Source organism: Candida jiufengensis (genome assembly GCF_024610255.1).
Source record: "Candida jiufengensis strain CBS 10846 chromosome Unknown scaffold12, whole genome shotgun sequence".
NCBI lineage: Eukaryota > Fungi > Ascomycota > Pichiomycetes > Serinales > Debaryomycetaceae > Lodderomyces > Lodderomyces jiufengensis.
The window spans coordinates 126295-142562 of record NW_026261568.1 but is presented as its reverse complement, the minus strand read 5'-3'; the positions used below and the strand labels follow the sequence as shown (position 1 = coordinate 142562).

The 16268-nt window shown below is 27.7% G+C and overlaps 6 protein-coding genes across 6 annotated transcripts; 3 read left to right on the top strand and 3 right to left on the bottom strand. All coding sequences in view use genetic code 12, as the record gives it.

Annotated features, from left to right (window-relative positions):
- Positions 1-2929: 2929 nt before the first annotated feature.
- On the bottom strand, positions 2930-7084 carry KGF54_005378 (transcription factor TFIIIC subunit; the record flags this gene model as incomplete). Its single annotated transcript, XM_051766169.1, has 1 exon — positions 2930-7084. The coding sequence occupies one exon, from the start codon at positions 7082-7084 to the stop codon at positions 2930-2932; it is 4155 nt and encodes a 1384-aa protein (XP_051617585.1).
- Positions 7085-7384: 300 nt separating this feature from the next.
- On the top strand, positions 7385-8149 carry KGF54_005377 (protein-lysine N-methyltransferase; the record flags this gene model as incomplete). The annotated part of the gene is made up of 1 exon (XM_051766167.1): positions 7385-8149. The coding sequence occupies one exon, from the start codon at positions 7385-7387 to the stop codon at positions 8147-8149; it is 765 nt and encodes a 254-aa protein (XP_051617584.1).
- A 165-nt stretch (positions 8150-8314) lies between these two features.
- EFB1 (translation elongation factor 1 subunit beta) lies at positions 8315-9340 on the bottom strand (the record flags this gene model as incomplete). The annotated part of the gene is made up of 2 exons (XM_051766166.1): positions 8315-8891; positions 9261-9340. The coding sequence occupies 2 exons, from the start codon at positions 9338-9340 to the stop codon at positions 8315-8317; spliced, it is 657 nt and encodes a 218-aa protein (XP_051617583.1).
- A 259-nt stretch (positions 9341-9599) lies between these two features.
- On the bottom strand, positions 9600-11415 carry KGF54_005375 (Zn(II)2Cys6 transcription factor; the record flags this gene model as incomplete). The annotated part of the gene is made up of 2 exons (XM_051766165.1): positions 9600-11304; positions 11366-11415. 2 exons carry the CDS (start codon positions 11413-11415, stop codon positions 9600-9602), a joined length of 1755 nt encoding a protein of 584 aa, XP_051617582.1.
- A 236-nt stretch (positions 11416-11651) lies between these two features.
- Positions 11652-13382, top strand: KGF54_005374 (calnexin; the record flags this gene model as incomplete). The annotated part of the gene is made up of 1 exon (XM_051766164.1): positions 11652-13382. One exon carries the CDS (start codon positions 11652-11654, stop codon positions 13380-13382), a length of 1731 nt encoding a protein of 576 aa, XP_051617581.1.
- Positions 13383-13671: 289 nt separating this feature from the next.
- On the top strand, positions 13672-14790 carry KGF54_005373 (uncharacterized protein; the record flags this gene model as incomplete). The annotated part of the gene is made up of 1 exon (XM_051766163.1): positions 13672-14790. The coding sequence occupies one exon, from the start codon at positions 13672-13674 to the stop codon at positions 14788-14790; it is 1119 nt and encodes a 372-aa protein (XP_051617580.1).
- Positions 14791-16268: the final 1478 nt, after the last annotated feature.

The window sequence follows — 16268 nt, the reverse complement described above, 5'->3', positions numbered from 1 at the left end:
AAAAAAATTCAAATTTAAGGATATTTAGTTCATTATTTATATACTGTATCTAAATGTACTGTAAATTAGTTTAGTAGTGTTATTTATATATAGTACTAATATAATACTAATAATATTTATAATTTTGAAACTTCCTATTTAATTACATTTATTTTAGTTTAAACATTAAATCAATAAAATATTGGTTTCAGATATTCAAATCAATAAAAGATATATACTCAAAAATTTCAGTTCTCCTTAAGTTATACTCTTTACATTTCTTGTAAAGAATAATTAATAATATTAAAATCGTTATCTACAAGTAATTTTTTCAAGAAATTTATTCTGTTACAATTATTATTAGATGAAACTTGTTTCATTACTCGAAATCACTCAAAAGTTGAATTAAAGTTGAATTACTCTGCTAATAAAGTGTTTGGAATATTAAAAAATAATGATCTGAAACAGACACTATAGTTAGTTCAAATTTGATACAAAATTTCTTTTTAAATAAATTAGTTGGATTATGAATTTTCATCAAATATTACAAGAAATATTATTTTTCATCTGAAACAACAAAATGATTAGCAGTGAGATTACTATTTTGTTTCATCACTCTTTTATAATATTGAAGATTATTCTAGACCGTTTCATGTTTTTTCTTACCATAACAAGGAAACAAAAGAAATTTTACTTTCTAAAAAAAAATAAAAAAATTGACGAGAATCTAAATCTGAAACAAATTTTTCATGCATTAAAACAATAGAAAAAAGTAATTAGATCTTATTTGATTCAAAATTGGGGAATCTTTATTAACTGTTGAAAAAGTGACCTACAATTCATGTGATTTAATTAGACGAGCAAAAGGGGCGCGTACATTATTGAACTTCATATTAAGTATTACGTCAATATAAAGCCATAATAATTTAACTAAGGACCGCAAGGCTCCCATTGAAGATGTCGACAGTGATTTAACTTAGTTAATTTGGGTGTTGGGTCTTCGGATCATTCTGGTGTGACGCCTTTCAGAGGATTTATCTTCCGAAGGGACTTTGACTAGCGATTTGAATGTATAGGGTTTTAGTGCATACATTATCAAGTATGGTGGTGATAACTATCTTTTTGAAAAAGGATGCTTTTTGATTGACTTTTTTTTTTTTCAACGGGTAATTGTTTTTTTTTAGATCTTGAGATGTTTTCTTTTTCGGATAGGTTATAATTGACAATTTATTTTACTTTTGATTTGTAGATTGATTGAGCTTTTTTTTTCTATTATCTATGCAGCTATCTAAGAGAACCTCGAGGTGTTGCGGTACGGATGTTGAGGTACAAAGGTTGCGGCACGGATGTTTTATTATGTTTTTATGCAAAATAAACGAAAATCTGTTCATAAACTATAAAGACTTGATAATAAATGTACAGTAACAATTAAGGAATGTTGTTCTCACGTCGGCTTTTACTGCGCATTGACGACAAACCATCAATAGTTTTTGAATAGTCTTTGTTATGTCCGCCTGCTGTCGGCTCTGTTAAAATGGGGTCCAGTCAGTGTCCTCGGACTTGCAATAATTAACAATAAATATAATCAAAATAGATTAATAGCAAAATCATATGTCGTTCTTTTGATAATTGTAATATATGAGTAATTTTAATGCATGCTCTATAGCTTATGGTCCCGTTACCATGAATCATTAATAGATTTTGATTTTGGACTAGAGATATGTCATCTAAATGAGCAGTAAAGGTGAAGCAAGTGAAATTCTAAGGATCACCATCTTGTAATGAAGTTGTAAAATAAGATACAAAAATATGTAATAAATTAAACTTACAGACAATATAAATACTATACTTTCTTTGCTTTGAATTAATTGAACAAAAAGTCAAACTACAAAAGATCATCAACTGTCAAATCTGCTTTATCAACTATGATTTACTTTTCATTTTAATTGGTTTAAGTAATCAATTCTTTTCTGTTATAAATAATGTGTTTTTGGTTGTAACTTTTAAACTGAATTATATATTAAAGTAAACCCTATTAAGAACAATTATATCTTTTTCAAATTATCAAACTTGTTAAGAAAACGAATACAATACTGGATTCTACTATTCAAAAAAGGAAGTTTTACTGGATACTTGAACAACTGATATATTGAGTTGATCTCTATACTTATAATCAATTGCTTAACAAAACCTTTGGTGGTAGTTACAGACGCGTTTCCGGTACTGCTACGTGGCTTTTACAAAATTACGTACTTTTCAGGGCTCAAAAAATTCCCAGCACCTGACTCAAAAACCGGAATTCTGTTTATCTTCCAAGAATTATAAATTTAAAAGTGAGACAAAAAAACATTTTCTTTTTTATGTCACTTTTTTATTTTCATATTATAGATAAGAAATTCAATCAACTACCTTTTTCATAGATATAAAATATCTGAAGATGCAGTAGATTGTGAAATAGGGTTTGCAGTAGCTGAAGTAATTGATTGAAAAATAGGACTTGCAGTAATATGAACTTTGGGTTTAACAAATACAATGTGGGGTTTCAAATTACTACAACTTGGGGTTTTAAAAATAATAAATACAATTTGGGTTTGAATAATAATATATATTCAACTTGGGATGCTTAGGATTGAACAACAGGTGGAGGTTGTCAATTGCCTTCCCTGTACCATTATGGTTTAATTATTTAAATGAGAAATTAGAGGTTAAACAGTTGAAAGGTTGTGGCCTGCACCACGTAAATTAATTTTGATTAATTTGGGTCGACTCTTGTGCTTGACTTGCTGGCGGTTGGGAACACTTAGTAAACGTTTAATTCTGATGGATCATTCAATGAAGGTGAAACTTTAGAATAGGAAATGTTTACAGACAATATCAAAATAAGTTTGATATTGTTTCAGCGTTTTTTTAAGAGTATAAAGTTTTATCTTTATTCTATATATTTAATTAGCTATATAGAACTACCTAAAATATTTAAGAAATTAGATTTAACAAAAACACCATCGCTTTCAATATAAATAACATTTGATTCAACTAACCAATGTAAAATTATATCAAATTCTCTGGTGCTTATTAAATTTTTTAATTTCTTGTAGATTAAATTTTTGGTTAAACCAGGATGAAAATTTATATTATATAAAATTGCAGCAATTAATGACTTCCATAATTCAGCATCTATTGTTCCATCTATATTTATCCATATATAAAAACATGGTTTATTTAATGGAACTGGTATATTATTTATAACTTCGATTTCATGAATTTCTTCTTGATTCTTGTTATTATTTTTATAAGCTATTAAATCACAATCTAATTCATCTTTATTCATTGATCTTGATTCATAACCAGTAAATGTAATTTTTTTATCAATATGAATTAATGAAATTTCATTTAATGATAATAATGATATTAATTCTGCAACATTACCTTCTTTCATTGCTTGTGATAATATTAAACCTTTCATTTGTGAAGTTATATCATCAATTGTATCTTTGAATAAATTAGCCTGTTTAAAAAAATTAATTTGATGAGAATTGATTAATCCATTAAATACTTTTTCAGTTAGTTTTAATTTTTCAGGTTCATTATCTTCACTTATATTCATTATTACACCATCATCAATTAATGATTTATAAGCTTCTGATACATTGATGGGATTAAATGATTCAAATAATTGTTTATATTGTTTTGAATTTTGTTGTTGTGAACTTTTAATAGCTGTTTTTATGACAGTTCTAATTTCTTCGAATGGTTTTGGTTTTATATCAAATTTTGTAGGGGGGTTTAAATAAAATGGAGTACTTACTAAAATTTCTTCTTTTTGAGTCATTGATTCTGATTCAATTTGTTCAGAAATTGGTTGTATAAATTCATGATGAACTTTTCTTGTATAATATTTTAAATTTTCTGCAATAGTTGAATAAAGTGGTTTATGATTTTTTATTTCAATTCTTGAAGCATCTGAATTATCCCATAGATATAAAAAAAATGGTAATTCAATTTTTTTTAAGTGTCTAATTCTAACAACTTTTTCATCAATTCCTTTATTAACAATTTTTTCAAAATCTTCAATACCTTTATTTACAGTTGCAATACCACCTACTTGTCTTCTTATTGACTGCCATAATTTTTTAATTAAAACACCAGTTGAATCTTTAAATATTTTTGCAATTTCATCGTAATTAATTGAAGTTTTATCAAATGCTTTATAGATACAAATACATCTAAACAATGAAGTAGTATCATCTTTTTCAAAAATAGTTGGATAATTGAATTGCATTTGCAGTTGTGTATTTTTGTTTTTGGATGTGGTTGTTGAAGTTACACCCTTCTTAAAATCTTCTATATCTTTGTATAATCCACCGGTTATGAAAGCATTAAATTCATCATTTTGATCAGGTTCATTCAGTTTATTTGTTTCATTAATTTCATTAGTTCTTTCAATATTATCATTAGATTCATCAACTTCATTGACTGAGTGAATATCATTTTTAGGTAATTTTTCAATACTATTCAATGTTCCTAATCTTGACTTACCTCTTATAGGTTCTTCTCCTGGGCGATTTCTTTTAAGTGCTTCTCTTGAATTACGTACAGTATACGTATCTTCTACACGACGAAGACTAGGCACTTTTCCTAACACAAAACCAACACTATTCGCAACTTTGACTTTAACTTCTTCAATATATTTATCTGAAGGTCTTGGATCATTTAAAATTAATAACTTTCTTGTAATTGGGACACCACCTCTTATTAAATCTATGGATTGTACATCTAATATACCATCATTTTGAAGTTTCAAAATATCTCTAATAATAGTTTTAGCATCTGGTTCAGTTGAAGTATTTAATTTTAAAGCAAGATTTCTACCCAATTTAGCACTTGTAAAAGTTGCTCCACCCATTTCTTTGACTATTTCAATAAGTTTTTGTCTTCTTGTATTCCCTGTGACATCAGCATCAGTAAATCTTGATCTAAAATGTTTTTTGGTTTTTGGGACAGTTCTAGTTGGTGGTTTAAGTATTGGAGTAAATGAATCATTTGAGTTGTCAATTATTTCACTTTCACTTTTAACAATTTGGACATCACTAGCTTGAGAATCGTTATTTGATTCAATGGTTGTAGGTGCTAACGGTATTGGAGTTTCTGATTTTACAGCTATTGGAGTTGGAGCTGACTCATTATCTTTGTCCTCCTCTTCTTCTTCTACTTCCATTCCATCAACCTCTTCATCCAATTTTGATGTGGATTCTTTAGCAGCTTCAAAATCTGCATCCATATCGCTATTATCTTGCTGATCTTCCACCTCTAAACTTATTGGTGGTCTTCTTGCAGATCTCGATGATCTGGCTAATGATTGAGTTTTTTGTTTTTTATTTGTTTGTTGTTGTTCCTGACCATCTTCTTCAGTTTCGATTACTTTTTTAGTTCTTTTCTTTTTATTTGTTTGTGGTTGTTCATGATCTTCTCCTTTACTTTCATTGACTTTTTTGCTTTTTCTCTTTTGCTTAGTTTTTGTAGCGGAAGCTTCAACATCGCTATCTTCATCAATGATCTCATCAGTTACTGATCTCTCAGATGATGTTCTGGAAACTTTTTTGGTCTTTGAGTCACCATTATTATTTGATGTGTCAAGAACTCCCATTTGTCTTAATACAGCTTCAGGTAGTTGAAGTAAAGGACCTTTTGGTGTAGCTTCAAGTGGTTGACGAAATTTTTTTTCAAGTTGTGCTAGACTACCAGTTAATGGTTTATATTCTGGTCTGATCTTCTTATGAGCTTTTTTTAATGTATAATTTTGATTATCTCTTGTATAGTATCTGTAATATTTGAGTCTTCCTTCAGTTTCACTTTGTTTAACAATTGCAGTTTTTGAATGTTCCTCAGGATAATCTGAGATTGGTTCTAATTTATCATCTTTTAAAATATAAGCGGTATCATTCTCAAGAATTCTCAAAATAGATTTATGTCTATAATCACCAGTAATTTGTGATACAATTTGTTTAGCAGTTAAACCATTTTTACCTGAAGCTTTAATAGCATAATATATTTGAGTTGGTAATGGGAATAAGTCAGTAAATTTTGCAATAGTCAAATTTTTGTCTTCCTCTTCATCTTCTTCTTGATTATTATTGTCATCATCATCATCATCATCTAAAGATTGATTTCTTGCTTCAGTTTTTCTCATTAAATCTAAATTTTCTAAAATATCATTTTGTTTTTGATTTGGTAAATCTTTTAACAATTTAATTGCATATAAATTTCTTTCTGGATGATCTTTATCTGGCACAGTAATTTTTTCAACGAACCCATTTTCAGCCAAAGTGTCAATAACAGCTCCGAATAATCGATTTGTTTGTTTATTGTTATGCATATTTAATTCAACTTTCAAATCTCTAAAAATTCTAATATTATTTGTTGCTGATTTTAAATCTTTTACAATATATTCTTTCAATTTACTTGGAGTTTTGATTGAATTATCTTCTTCTTCATGATTTGTATTTGTTGAGCCTGAAAACTTATAATGTACACACCAAGTACTATGTAATCTTTTTTCTTCATAAAATTTGGAAACTTTATTAATTAGACCTAATTCTTCTAATTTGGCTAATCTACCAGTCATTGATCTTTTATCTTGTCCAGTAGCTGCTGGTAAATCAGCTGCCCAAGTTCCCTTTGATCCATGTCTTGCGATTTCTTGTAATAATTGATACGGAAAAGCACCCAAAGTTTGTATAAATTTTTTATTATTTGATACTCCTGTTAAATATGCCACTTGTGTATCATCAGTTGGTAAAACTCTTAATTTTTGAGGTTGTTGTTGTTTATTAATAAAATTTTCATAATTTGATTCTATCGTTATAGGTGATTTATCATAAGTTACATAAAATTTAACATCTTCATCTTCTTTACCTTTTCTTTTACTAAAGAACAACCATCTCCAAATAGTAAGTTTCTGAAATGAATCTAATTCTGTTTCTTGATTAAATTTAATTTTAATAAATTCCCATAATTCAGAAAGTAATAATCCTTCAAAACCTGAAAATGCCAATTTCTCTGCAACAAATATTACAATTTCAGAAGGAGTGCAAGGAAATTGCAGCATTTAAATTAGACAATTGATTAACAAATAATCAAAACAATTTACTAAACAAGTTTGAATAATAATAATGTTTGAATTGGTAAAAAGGATATGATATGAAACAATGTTTTAAAATTAATGATTTGTAAATAAGTAATATCTTATTCAAGTTGTTTATGTTTATATTTACACAATAATAAATTTAATCTTTTTTTTCTTCCCCTCCATTAAATTTAAATTTATATTTACTACTAATAAGATCAAATTTTATATTGCATCATAATTTTGCAACCAAATATATTATAAATCAAATTTATATAAACAATGAGTGGGTTTGGTGATGATGATGATGATGAACCAATAACTTTATCATCTCATGCTTTAGCAGCATTACAAGAATTCAAACAAGAAGAAAAACTGAGATTAGAAAAATTTGAATCACTTTATAAAGCATCAGAAGAAAAATTTGATAATAAACAATGTAATGAAGAAGCTAATATAACTATAGATGATTTTAAAGAGGATTGGCAATTATCACAATTTTGGTATTCTGATGAAACTGCAAAAATATTGGGGAAAGCATTATTAGAAGGAGCAGATGAAGATACTATTATAGTTATAGCATCAGCTCCATCAGTTTATGCAGCAATAAAACAATTACCAAAAGATGAAATACCTACAAAACATATTTATTTATTAGAATATGATCCAAGATTTAAAGTATTAGCAGGTAATGAATATTTTAGTGTTTATGATTATAATAAACCAAATGATATACCATCACATTTAAGAAAGAAATGTCATAGAATACTAATAGATCCACCATTTTTAGAAGAAGAATGTCAAACTAAAAGTGCAGAATCTGCAAAAAATTTATTAATTCCAGAAAGTGAAAGGAACGAAAAAACTAAAAATGGAGATTTAAAATTTAAATTAATATCATCAACAGGAGAAAGAATGAATGAGGTTGTTTTGAAAAATTATCCTGGTACAAAGATGACAGATTTTTTACCAGAACATAAAAATGGACTCAGTAATGAATTTAGATGTTATGCAAATTTTGAAGGATCATACTGGAAATTTAAATAATAAAGGCTAATTTGTAAATAGAGGTATAATATATTAAGAATACAAATAAAATCGTAAATCTTTGTTCTTCCAAATCTTTCAAAAAATTACCAGGTCGTTAATATATATTGAATTTACCATAATATAATTATTAAAAAGATTAATAAAATCTAAACAATAATTATCTTATAATTTTTGCATAGCAGCAATATCAGTAGATTGAACATGATCTTCATCTTCTTCAATAGCAGCTTGTAAATCATCTAATGAAACTAAAGCATCTTCAACAACTAAATTAATTTGTAATTTTTTGATACCATAACCAACTGGAATCCATTGATGAGCACCCCAAGTTAAACCTTCCATTTCAACAGCTTTTAAGTTAGCTAATAATTGATCTAAATCAGTTTCATCATCCCATGGTTTAACATCTAAAGTAACGATGGATTTAGCAGCTGGTTTTGGACCTTTAGCAGCTTTTTTAGCAGCGTATTCAGCTAATCTTTGTTGTTTTAATTTTTCAGCTTCTTCGTCAACATCTTCATCATCTGAACCAAATAAATCTACATCATCTTCATCTTCTTCAGCAGCAGCAGCTTTAGATGGGGCAGCAGCAGATTTTGAAGCAGCTGGAGCATTACCGGCTGGTAAGTCATTGAATTCTTCAGTGAATGATGCAATGTGGTTGAACCATCTGGTGAATTGTGGATATTCTTTTTGGAAAGCTTTGTAAGTGGTTACATCAGCTTGAGTTGGTTTTGAACTAATGAAAATTTGTTAGTATAAAACTTTAGTGGTCCATCGCCAATTTTTTGTGACTCAATTCGATTCCACTTCATTGTTCAAAACGGATGTTGTACATTTTGGAATTTTTATTTTATTTAATCAGATAATAGATTTAAATCTTCTTTGTCACTCATACGGTGGGTCTTGAAGCCACCTCATAAACACGGACCAAAGATTAAGTTCATCATTATAAAAATACCAAAATAATCGACTTGTTTAATTTGAATGCAATTGAATTAATTTATAAACTCCAAATTGTAAAAAAATTTAAAATTGAATCACAATAAATATATTACACCCTTCTTTGAATTGGAAAAGCAATTGATAATTGATTTATTAAACATACCCATCAATATATGATTTATCAGCTAAGAAATCGTTTAATGATTTAATTGATTCAACTTTTGAGAAATCTGAGAATGACATCTTTGAATATTTATACAATATTAATGAATTGATTTGATTTAAAAATATGAATTAGTTGTAAATGGATTCTAAAAAAAGAAGAAAAAAAAAATTTTTATACAGAAAATGAATTTTTGTTGAAAATTTAAGACAGAGAAAACGTGAAGACTTATACCAAATTATATACAGGATTATCAGTATATTAGATTGTAAAGAATATCTTGTAACAAATACAATATTAATTATACATTTATTGATAATACCTATTAATTCAATCTATTTACAAGGGTAAATAATCAATACCTTTATTACCCAACCATTCTATAAGATATTCTTCTTGATTAACATTTTTTTCCCAAACATTTAATACAATTTCTTTTAATGAAACAGTTGTACCCATTTTGGTATTTTCATAAAGATTATCCATAAATTTAATTAAATAATTCTTTTCAGTTTCAGTTTCACATTCACATCCAATTACATATAATGGCCATACCATTTGAGTAACAAGTGAAGATTTTGGATCTAATTGATCATAAGTTAATATAAATTCATCAGTTAATTTTTGATTAAGTGATATATAATTTGTTGGTTCAATTGTTCTATTCATTGTAATCCATACAGCCAATGACCAGCATAATGCACATTTTAATCTACTTATATAATCTGAAGTACTATCTTGATCATAAGCTAAAACATAATCTCGATAATTTAATAATGAAACTTTTATTCTACTATAACTCATTGTTGCATCTTCATTTGTCAATTCATTATTGTATTTTTTATTCCTTAAAACACAAACTTCTGACATTGCTGTAAATATCTCGCCAGGACATCCCATCATTTTAATAGACGAAATTGTATCATTTGCTGTACCATACCAATGAGGTAAACAATATGGAACTCGACAGTCAGGCGAAGTAATTGCACTCACAGTATCATACCAACTCAACACAATTGATAATGATCTTCTTTTATCACTTGTCATTATAATGTTATCATAAAACTTTTGATCTTTACAAATACCTGCAAATATTTTAAAAAATTCTCTTGCTATTGAACTTTTACCTTTTTCTAATACTGCAAATAATACATGAACATTCATAAGTACCAAGATAACAAAATAACTTATATATTTTTTCAGTGTACTTTCCTCGTTTTCATCATTAATTTTACCTGAATTTTCTCTTATATAATGTATCAAGTGATCCATTGTATTATTTATATGAGCAACCCCCTTTTGATATAACTCATTACCACCAGCTCTACTTTCATACATATGAATACATGCTAGTGATATGAAACAACTTCTTGCTATATCAAAATCGCAATATTTTAAAGCTAAATCTGGCCATGGAGATTTTGGATGTCCATCTAATAATGGTAGAAGTTTATTGAAAAAATGTTTCAACATCATATTCTCTTCTTGATGACTCATTGCAAATAACGTAGATGAATCTGGTGCCGCAACCACTTCGTTCTCTTTGGATTCTATGCTATTTAATAACAATTTATGATTAGCATCAAAGATTTGAGTTTTGTCAATAAAATCAATTATTTGAAAATCAAAATTAAATAAGTCTAAAGCTGTTGATGGTGATGTCTGTTCTATATTTATCGGTAGTTGTGACTTATCTAGTGTTGATGATAATAGCGATTGTAAATCTTCAAATAATGCACTACTAAATTGATTTAAATTTGTACTTGAGGTTGCAAATGATGAATCTCCTAGATTACTGTTTTGATTTACTAAACTTTGATTATTTAAGTCTGCCTCTTGGTCATTTAATATTGATTGAATCGTATTTGGAGAATTCACCCCAGCTGGAGGCTCTACTTCTTCTTTTTTAATTTGTTGTTTCTTTCTCTTTTTACTCAGTTGACCCTCATGGAAAATATCAAATGATAATCTTAATTCATAGCCTTCACATTTCCTTCCTGTATTTTTGCAATTATTACACACTGGTTTAGTCTCATCACATTTTCTATGTCTGAAAATCTATGGTTAGTCAATGATTCTATTACCTTGATCTATTTAAAACATACCTTTTCTTGCAAGTCCAACATCCTGTTCTAACTCTAGTTATTTTACCCATAACTTTTGATAATCATTATAAAACAAAAACCAATCAAGAATTTGTAAATTAAATAATAAATTGATGTTAAATTGAAATTATAATAAATGTATGGGAATTATAATAATAAATCTTGTCATTATATTGTTTTTTTTGAATATTCTCAAGACAAAAGTTTTGACACGACACCAATCTACTTAGATTTTCAATTCTTCATTTGTTTCTCTTCAATTTGCTATCAAATTTTAACAACCTTTATGAGGTTACTTAGTCTCCTATCACTACTATCAATAGCTGAAGGTATTGCTTTTCAACCATTTGATAAATCAAAACTACATTCATCATCAATATTTGAACAATTCAATTATCCTTCATTATCAAAATCTCCCTGGAAAGTTTCAAAGTCTAAAAAATATGATCAAGGTAGAGATGAAATTGTAGAATATACCGGAAAATGGGCAATTGAGGAACCTTACAAGTATGCTGGGTTCAAAAAAGATTTAGGACTTGTTATGAAATCAAGAGCATCACATTATTCAATATCGTATAAACTACCACATTCAATAGACAATAAAAATAAAAATTTAGTCATACAATACGAGGTGAAATTACAAAAAGGTCTAGATTGTGGAGGAGCATATATTAAGTTATTAGATGAATCAACTAACTATCATTTTTTAAATTCTGAAACTCCTTATCAAATTATGTTTGGACCAGACAAATGTGGTAGCGAAAATAAGATTCATTTCATTATCCGTAAGTTATTACCAAATGGCGAATATGAGGAAAAAATATTGCAAAATCCTCCAATGGCAAGATATAATGATTTAAGTAACTTATATACTTTGATAATAAAACCAAATCAAGATTTTGAAATTCGAATTAATGGAGAAGTGGCAAAAGCTGGTAATTTTAATGGAAATGTTAATTTATTTTCACCATCTATAAATCCTCCAAAAGAAATCATTGATGAAAATGATAAACAACCTAAACATTGGGATGATAGAGAATATATACCAGATCCAAATGCAAAACCACCCAAAGATTATGAAAAATTACATCAATATCCACAAATACCAGATCCCTCAGCTATAAAACCAGAAAATTGGGATGAAGAAGAACCAAGATATATACCCGATCCACTAGCTATCAAACCTTTAAATGCTAAGGAAGATTGGAAACCACCATTAATTGTAAATCCCAAGTGTGAAACCGGATGTGGACCATGGCAACCACCTCTTATAGCAAATGCAAATTACAAAGGTCCTTGGTTCCCACCAGATATTAAAAATCCAAATTATAAAGGTATTTGGAAACCTAGAAAAATTGCAAACCCAAATTATTATGAATTGGAAAATCCAAGTCAATTGGATAAACCTATTGGTGGGATTGGATTTGAATTATGGAATATGGATGGTGAAGTATTATTTGATAATATATATTTGGGTAATTCTATTAAAGAAGCTGAATTTATTGGTAATACAACATTTAAATTAAAAGTTGAAGAAGAATACAAAATCAAGAAACAAAATCAACCAAAGATTAGGAATGAGCCTAAACCACCACCAAAGAATTTTGAGGATATATTAAACGATGATGAAATGACTACTTTTAAGCAGTTTATAATATTTATAAAATTATTTACATGGAAACAATATTTAGATTTTAAAGATTTTTATTTTGAGTTTATGATAAATCCAATTAAGTTAATTTTGAACCATCCATTACAAGTAGTAGTATATGGTACACTATTTTTGATGACAACAACTATTGTTTTCGGATTCGGAAGTGTAATATTATTTTTATTGGCATCAACTGGTACCAATAACACATCTATACAGGAGATAAGGACCAGATCAGATGACGGTGATGACATTGTTATTTTAAATGGTGGTGTAAAAAGTGATAGAATTGAAATTATTGAAGAAATACAAGATGAAAGATCTACTAATGTTGATGATCAATCGATTCGTCAAAGAGCTAAATAAATAGAAATGAAATAATGTATATAATTTTATTAATAAATTGTTCGTTAATGATTATTAAGGGGTAGAGATGTAATTGATGATAAAATATTATCAAAGGAAACCCCTTTAACCCCCTTTTTCAAATTTTCCTTAATTAAAATAACCCCAGATTTTAATTTTTTTCTTTTTAACAAATAAACTCGTGGAAAAGCAAACAAAAGTTTATCCGTTATTAGCTTAAATATACTACTAAGAATTTAAAAATTTAGAACTTTGCTACTATTCAAAGTTCATTGCAACAACTCAGATAATGAATGAAACAAGTAAACTATTATCTAAAACTGAATCAAATAATGCCGAGAAGCAAACGAATAATGAATCAATATTTAAAAAGAAGTTCAAGTACTTCTTAATTCCATCTTTATTAATAATTTTAATATTTTATAAATTTTATAATAATCAACTACAACTAACATCAACAAATCCATTATTTGGTCCATCATTAACATTACGATTATATACAAATAATATAAGATTTGATAATTTTAAATATCCTGATGCTCATGAAAAACCATGGTCAAAACGAAAAATTCAAAGTATTAATTCAATGGAGTTTCATACAGCAATTGGACATGCAAATATAATTTGTTTACAAGAAGTATTACATCATCAATTACTTGATATCTTACATGGATTGAATTCAAATGATAATGATCAATGGTCATATTATGGGGTTGGTAGATCTGATGGTGATAAAGCAGGTGAATTTGCTCCAATTTTATTCAAGACGACTGATTTTTTTGTTTTAGAAAATACCACGTTTTGGTTGAGTGAAACACCTTCAGTACCTAGTAAAGGTTGGGATGCAGCATTGGAAAGAATAGTTACAATGGTTTCATTTCAAAGTAAACTAAACCCATTAATTAAATTCAATATTTTCAACACCCATTATGATCATCGTGGTAAAATTGCAAGAAGAAAAAGTTCAAAATTAATTGTTGATAAAATGGAAAATTATAATAATTATCCTTCATATTTATGTGGTGATTTCAATACTGAACCAAGAGATGAACCATATGGTATATTAACAAGTGCTGGTTTCAAAGACAGTAGAATTTTAATCAATTCAAAATTTTCATATGGTCATGAAACTACATTTACAGGATTTGATATAACAAACGAACCATATTCAATAATAGATTATATTTGGTCACCCTATTTCACCAAGTCTCATCAATTAAGTTCAAATTCAGATATTGATACCGAAGATAATGAAATGATTAATTATTTTAACTTAAAACATCATCAATATTATAATATAGAATTAAAACAATTTGGAATATTAAGCAATTATTTAAAGGGATTTTATTTCTCAGATCATAGACCAGTAGTTGCTACTTACGAAATTACAAGGACAAAATTAATTTAAAGGCAGCTGGTTTGCAAAATAATACTATCTGAATCACCGAAATGTAAAAACCTCTTTGAAAGAGGCTGTGATTCAGCAAGGTCAATATAATAATTAGATATTTTCATAAAAAGTTATTTTATTTCAATTTTTTGACACTTGATTTCTCATTATTATTACTAATGTCTCTTATTTTTGATTTAAAATAATAATCAAACAATTAATTTCTTTTCAAAATTATAATATTCTTTATTGTTTGTAGTTAAATCGCGCTTAAACTGCTGAATTTTACATTAATAATTTCAAATATGATAATACTATCAACTTAAACGAGATCCACTTGATCAATTGTGGTACCACTTTAGGCGAGTAAGCAGTTGAAGCTCAGCGTAAATTATTCAATAGTTTTAAGCCTTTCACTTAAATCTGCAATTGTTGTATAATTTAAGCCGCTACCTCAACTTATTCTAATTAAGAGCATAACATGGAATTGGTTTTCCTGTAGAAAGTATTGCGGACATCTTGCTGATTAAAAATTTAAAAGGATCATACTACAACTAACTCAAAATACTTAAAATATCAGCTGAAGTGAAGTTTCTATAAGTTTCTACAATATAAAAAATGAAGTAATAAAAAATAATCAGGTCCTACAATAAGGTCACAAAATCTCAGGTGTAATGGAAAAGAAACTTATACTTGGTAAGACACCGTAGAATCTTAATAAAGATCTTGAATCTGACAACTTCATTTTAAAAAAATATTGAATCTGAGGTTGACGCGTAAGTTGGATTAATGTTACCACCAATTATTCTTAAGTTGTTAACAATTAATCTGTATTGGGAAATTACCAAGATAATAATTGATGATCAAATTTTTTTTCTAATCTGATTTATTATAACTGTAAATAATTATTTAGTATTCTTGATTCTAAAAATAGATTTAAATTTACTAAACCTATGTTGTAGCTTGAGGAAAAATACGAGAACTGGATATTACTAGACTTTGTCTCATCACATGCGTAAATGATTGTATGTTCTAATATTAGTTGATTTTAGCTCAAAAAAATAGTAACTGCTTAAATTTGTTTGCTTAACAGAACACACTAAATTTGCTCCGAATTACAAATGTTTAATGCTTCATTCTAGTGTGCTATCACATGGCGTACAAACTAGTCAGTACAAGGATGTTCGTCGAATTAAACGAAGAGCTATAATAGAACTCTGAGATAGAGGTAGAGAATTTAGTAATTATTCTAATACATATCGTCATATCGAAGTCACTATGAGATTAAGATCAGAACATTACTGAAAGGCAAAACAGAAAACCTTATATCTTTAATTATTACAACAATAAATTGAAACCCGGTAATGCGCAAAGACCAATAAATACGAGTTTTAAAAATGAAGCAAAATGTTTTGTTTCAGATAATTCGGGGGTAAATGTAAAGAAATGTAGTATTATCGTTAAATGAGTGAGTAAAGACAGTCCTTCAATTTGTA